Source organism: Saimiri boliviensis, chromosome 9, assembly GCF_048565385.1.
Source record: "Saimiri boliviensis isolate mSaiBol1 chromosome 9, mSaiBol1.pri, whole genome shotgun sequence".
In the NCBI taxonomy this organism is placed as follows: domain Eukaryota; kingdom Metazoa; phylum Chordata; class Mammalia; order Primates; family Cebidae; genus Saimiri; species Saimiri boliviensis.
In genome coordinates, this window is record NC_133457.1 from 119,887,676 (window position 1) to 119,894,003 (window position 6,328).

The window sequence follows — 6,328 nt, forward strand, 5'->3', positions numbered from 1 at the left end:
GTCCATTTTTCTATTGTATTGTTGACTGTTACTGAGACCCTTTTGAATATTTATAAAATAAGCTCTGAATCTTATATTTATTGAAGATAGTTTCTCCCTGAGTTCCTGTTCTTTTGACTTTTTATGTTTGTGGTGTCAGTTTCAATCTTTTTTTTTTTTTTGTATATAACTGACTTTTTTTCTTTCTTTTTTTTTCTGGCCCTTTTCTATGAGAATGTACTGGTTTTTTTAATGGAGTGAAGTGTAACTGTTTTAATCTTTGTGGTTCTTGGGTAAATGAGAATTGATTATGTGATGGATGTAGTCACACCCTCGTTGGGTTACTTCTCCAGGTTCTGCTTCCTGCGGTGCTGTGGCTGTGTGTTTTCTGAGAGAGCCTTGAAAGAGATAAAAGCGGAAGTTTGCCACACGGTGAGTTCTTGACAAGTACCGTTTGTTCCTTCTCCGTAGCTGAGGAAGTCAGATGGTTTAGGGTCCTTTCCCTCCGTTTGTGCTTTCTGAAGCTCAGCTCTCATGAGTTGCTTTTCTGCCTCCATGGCTCTTGGTTGCTGGGAGTACAGACTCCAGCCTCTTGTCACCTGACCACAGCCTGCCAGTCCAGGTCAGACCACACGACAGCCATATCCTGCACATGCTGCTGCCTCAGTTTCCTCTAGTGGGCCTGCTGTCCTGGAGGGCCTATTCCCCTGTGAGCCCCAGTTCCATAGTTCTTTCTTCTGTGACTTCCTGGTGCTAAACCCCCTTCCACATTCCCCAAGCACCTTGTTATCTCACTCCTCCCATCGTAATGCAATTGTGTGTGTATGTGTCTGTTTCCCTACCAGACTTAGTTTTTGAGGATAGGGAACAAGGCTTGTTCATCTCTTTATCTATAGGGCCTGTTCTCTCCAGGGCATGTAGAATGTCCCCAGTAAATGCTTGCATGGGTGGCGAGTAACTAGGCATGAGAGCTAGCCTCAGCCCACGTGGAGGAAATACCGATGGCTTTATTTTAATGGCGTTGTGCTGAAGCCACAATGTTTGTGTCTTTGGTGTACTGCTAGCCTGCTGCTTCATTTAATGTCATGGATGCCAGCAACTTCTGATTGTGTTTTGTGTGTATCAACCCTGTTTGTATTTCGTTCCCTATATTGTTGCTCCCTGTTGTGAAAGCCTGCAGCTTTCATTGAGTGATGGTTGGGCTAGGCACTGATATGTGGGTTAGCAAGCTGAATAAGATCCATGAAGGCCCTTGCACCCCTGCATTCCATATTCTAATTGAAGAGAGAGACAATCGGATAGATAAGCAAGGCAGAATTGATTGTGACCAATGCCAGGAAGGAAACACATGAGACAGTGTGACGGAGGGAGAGAGGCTGGTGTAGTGATGGTCGGCAAAGGCATCTCTGGAGGTTTGGGCTCAGACCTGAAGGGCACAAGGGAGCCAGCCCTGTATAGCCTGGGTAGCAGCCTCCTAGGCAGCAGGAACAGCATGTGCAAAAGCTCAGAAGTGACAGAGGAGTTTCCAAGTTTAGGGAACAGAAAGTGTGGTAAGAGTGGAGGGACTGCGAGGGGAGTAGATGAGATTAAAGAGTTAGGCAGGGGTCGTCTCATACAGGTTCTAGGGGGCCACATTGGGACTTAGGGATTTCATTCTAAGAGCGTCAGGAAGCCAGAAGGCAGTTTTAAGCCAGATGGGATGTGCATTAGTTTTTAAGTGACTATTCTAAAAATCCAAGACATGGAGGAGGACACTGGGCAGCTCCAGTTACCCAGGCCCAGAGGCAGGCAGAGGTGAGTGGGGAAGAGGTCAGTGGGGGTGGTAGGTTGTGTCCAGTTTGAGGTAACTATGAATAAAGGCTTCATAGAATGAGGAGTCTGTCTTACTAAGCTTGCTTGTAAGAAAAGAAATTCAAAGAAGACATTTGGGAATTGGTTGATAGCATTCCACCAGAAGTATTGATCATGTCTCCTGTATTAAGATGGTGGCATAGATTCCAAGGGAGAATAAGATTTGGATGATGTGGTTCCTGTGCTCAAGGAAATTTCAGTCCTGCAGGAGCTGTGCATTATGGGAAATGTCATGCTTTTGAGACATCATTACTTTGCTTTTTGAGGCCAGGTACCAAATGGATGGTAAAAATATTGGCATTAAGGTGCCAGAGAACTTTCTTTTGTCTGCTGGTGAGAAATGGTTTTATAAAGGGAGGGGCATTTGTTCTGGGCCTCAAAGGAAGAGCGTGATTATTAGTTGGACTCCCAGGGATGGACAGATTGCTGGTGATCTCGGTGCTGCTCTGGGGAGGTACATAGCCAGGCACTGGGTATCTCTGTAAGGTGTTGTGTAACACCTTTCTTAACTGCCTAAGTGAGTAGATATTAAGCTCAGAGCTTTGGCAGGCAGAATCTAGCAAAACCGTTTGGCATTCTCTGCATTTTTATGGTAACTTTATGGCAAAGAGTACTGTTTTTCTGTATTTGTCCTAGGAATATAAAGTTTACTGTTAGGTTGGGCATGGTAGCTCACGCCTATAATCCCAGCACTTTGGGAGGTGGAGGTGAGTGGATCACCTGAGGTCAGGAGTTCGAGATCAGCCTGGCCAACATAGCGAAATGCTGTCTCTCCTAAAAATACAAAATTTAGCTGGGTGTGGTGGTGCATGCCTGTAGTCCCAGCTGTCGGGGAGGCTGAGACAGGCAGGAGAATTGCTTGAACCCGGGAGGCAGAGGTTACAGTGAGCTGAGATCACGCCACTGTACTCCAGCCTGGGCCACAGAGTAAGACTCCATTGCAAAAAAAAAAAAGAAAAAGAAAGAGAAAGTTAATGGATAAAATTAAGTAGAAATAACGGGTAGATTTAAATAAAAATATTAAGATATTGACAGTACAGTTGGGAGGGGAATGGCTGAAGTTTGCAAAACACTGTTGTAAGTGCTGCAGGGACTGTGGTTAATGGGGGGAAGAGGAGGAGCAGCAGCATTGGTGAGGCGGAAGCAGCCAGGCAGCCGTACTGAGATGAACAGCAGGTGTGATCAAGGCCTAGTCCTGTCAGGACTGTGGGCAAGGCGGGGGCAGTACGGGAGCAGGGAGAGAGGCCAAGGTGTGAGTTGGAGTGGATGGGGGAAACTTTCAAATGCCAGATGGAGAAGCAGGAGTTCTAGTTCTTAAGAGTTCTCAGAATCAGCCGGGCGCGGTGGCTCAAGCCTGTAATCCCAGCACTTTGAGAGGCCGAGGCGGGTGGATCACGAGGTCAAGAGATCGAGACCATCCTGGTCAACATGGTGAAACCCCATCTCTACTAAAAATACAAAAAATTAGCTGGGCATGGTGGCACGTGCCTGTAATCCCAGCTACTCAGGAGGCTGAGGCAGAAGAATTGCCTGAACCCAGGAGGCGGAGGTTGCGGTGAGCTGAGATCGCGCCATTGCACTCCAGTCTGGGTAACAAGAGCGAAACTCCGTCTCAAAAAAAAAAAAAAAAAAAGAGTTCTCAGAATCATTCTAATGGGTAACCAGGTATGGGGGCCCTACTGATCTAAAGCAATCCAATTTTTTTCTTATGCCCATAATAGTACCCATCTCTTAGATGGATGCACAGTTTGCATTGGTTGGCCTAAAACATCCAAACTAGTAACCATGAGGACACATGCGCAGTAAAACCGTACTGTCTGCAGAGAGAGCTGCACAGAGAAGTTGATTCTTTTCCATGGAAATACAGCATCACAGGGGAACTCAGATTCTATTGTTGCTGCTTGGGAAATTATACTGAAAGCTAGTAAGCTGTTGACAGTCTGTACCTTGCGCACTTCAGGGGAAGGGAAGGAGGCAGGAGGAAAGAGGAACAGAGCCACGTCAGGATTGCATAAGGGACAGCAGAGACCAGGTGAGGAGCAAGAGCGTAGGTTCCTCCTGGCTCCTCGTGGAGGCCATCTTGGCTGTTGTGACCTTCCGCAGTTATGACAGGACACTGGTTGAAAATCAAGGATACCTTAGGAAATTGCCTTAAAAATAAATCTGTTGCCAACAGAGAATGAACGAGAAAATGAGGAAGTGCAGCTGGTAGCCAGTGGGAAAGTGCTTTGGGATCCTCAGTGTGGGGACCTGTGCAGGGTGGACAGAGACAAGAGACTGAGCAGGAGTTTGACAGCAGGAATGAGCCAGGATCCTGTGTGGGAGGCAGCTCACAGGGGTTCCTCCAGCAGGAGGGAAGCTTCACACATGCCCTGTGTTCAAACATGTGCACACTTTAACAGATAGAGAGCAGGATGATGTTAGACACACTTGCAAGGATACCCAGGAAGTCTTCTGGAAAGAATATAAATATAGGAAGGTAGGAGATGAAGCTGAGATTTACTGTAGAAGCCAAATGACCTAAATCAGTCATTCCCAAACCAGGCTACACTTTAGAATCGCCAGCCATAGTGGCTTATTCAGTTCCCATTTGCCATCTCAGATTGAAGATAAAGGCTCAGAAAAGCCTTCTAGGTTGGTATAGAGCCCCATGGAGTTCTAGTTCTTAAGGATTCTCAGAATCATTCTAATGGTTAACCAGGTATGGGGGCCCTACTGATCTAAAGCAATCCAATTCTTTTCTTAGGCCCGTAATGATACCCATCTCTTAGATGGATGCACAGTTTGCATTGGTTGGCCTAAAACATCCAAACTAGTAACCATGAGGACACATGCGCAGTAAAAACATACTGTCTGCAGAGCTGTACAGAGAAGTCGATCTTTTCCATGGAAATATAGCATCACAGGGGAACTCAGATTCTATTGTTGCTGCTTGGGAAATTATACTGAAAGCTAGTAAGCTGTTGACAGTCTGTACCTTGCGCACTTCAGGGGAAGGGAAAGAGGAACAGAGCCACGTCAGGATTGCGTAAGGGACAGCAGAGACCAGGTGAAGAGCAAGAGCGTAGGCTCCTCCCGGCTCCTCGTGGAGGCCACCTTGGCTGTTGTGACTTTCTGCAGTTATGACAGGACACTGGTTGAAAATCAGGGATACCTCAGGAAATTGCCTTCAAAATAAATCTGTTGCCAACAGAGAATGGATGAGAAAATGAATGCTTTTTACTTGTATACTGTCCATAAAAGTTGCCTTTGCAGAGCTGTGTTGAATACTCTGTGCTGATTTGCTGCGGCTGCCGTAATCAGGTACCCAAGATGACTTACCGGAAATTCGTTGTCTTATAGTTCTGGAGACTAAAGTCCAAAATCAAGGTGTCATCAGGGTTAGTTTCTTCTGAGGGAGCTCTATTCCAGGCCTCTTCTTGGCTTATAGACGGCCTTCTCCCTCTTCACATTATCTTCCCTCTGTCATGTCTGTCTTTGTATCCAGATTTTCCCTTATTAGGACATTACTCCTAATACTGGATCAGGGCCCACTTTAATGACGTTATCTTAACTAATTACATCTGCAGTGTCCATGTTTCCTGATAACATCACATTTTGTGGTACTAGGGCTTGGATTTGAACATAAGAATTTTGCTGGGGGATATAAGTTAACCCATAATACACAAGTTAGAAAATCAGAGCATGGGGCCGGGTGCGGTGGTTCATGCCTGTACTCTCAACACTTTGGGAGGCTGAAGTGGGTGGATCACTTGAGGTCAGGAGTTCATGACCAGCCTGGCCAACATAGTGAAACCCTGTCTCTACTAAAAATACAAAAATTTAAAAATTAGCTGGGCGTGGTGGCACACACCTATAGTCTCAGCTACTTAGGAGGCTGAGGCAGGAGAATCACTTGAACCCGGGATATGGAGGTTGCAGTGAGCCAAGATCATGCCACTGAACTTCAGCCTGGGTAAGAGCAAGACTGTCTCTCCAAAAAAAAAAAAAAAAAAAACCAGCATGGGACAGTCAGTGGCACATTAGAGTGGGACTCATTCATTTATGCAGGCAACCTTAGACTGGTCTGTGCTGCTATAACAGAATACTCAAGACTGGCTAATCTGTGAAGAAGAGAAATTTATTTCCTCACAGCTCCAAAGGCTGAGAATTTCAAGATCAAGGCACCAGCATCTGGTGTGAGCCTTTCTGCTGGGCTATAACATGATGGAATGCATCACATGGAGAAGGGAGGGAGGAAGAGACGGCGAGAGAGAGAGAGCAAGAGGGAGCCTGCCTTGCCCTTTAATAAGGACCCCACTCCCACATCTACCCCATTCATGCAGGCAGTGTTCCCATGACCCCAACTCCTCCCATGAGGCCTCGCCTCCCAACACCGATTAGGGATCAAGTTTCCAACAAATGAACTTTAAGGAACACATCCAAACCATTGCACAACCAGTACCAGTTTGGGCTCACACACCGGCTCTGGCATTGGGAATATCACTTCACTTTCTTT

At 46.3% G+C, this 6,328-nt stretch overlaps 1 protein-coding gene across 2 annotated transcripts in view; it reads left to right on the forward strand.

Moving 5' to 3' along the window:
• RTF2 (replication termination factor 2) overlaps positions 1-6,328 on the forward strand; it is a 55,012-nt gene that overhangs the window by 15,053 nt on the left and 33,631 nt on the right. For both annotated transcript variants that reach the window (XM_003932608.4, XM_074406691.1), the window contains exon 5: positions 333-411. In XM_003932608.4, the coding sequence (XP_003932657.1) occupies positions 333-411 (79 nt within the window). The remainder of the gene's footprint in view (positions 1-332; positions 412-6,328) is intronic.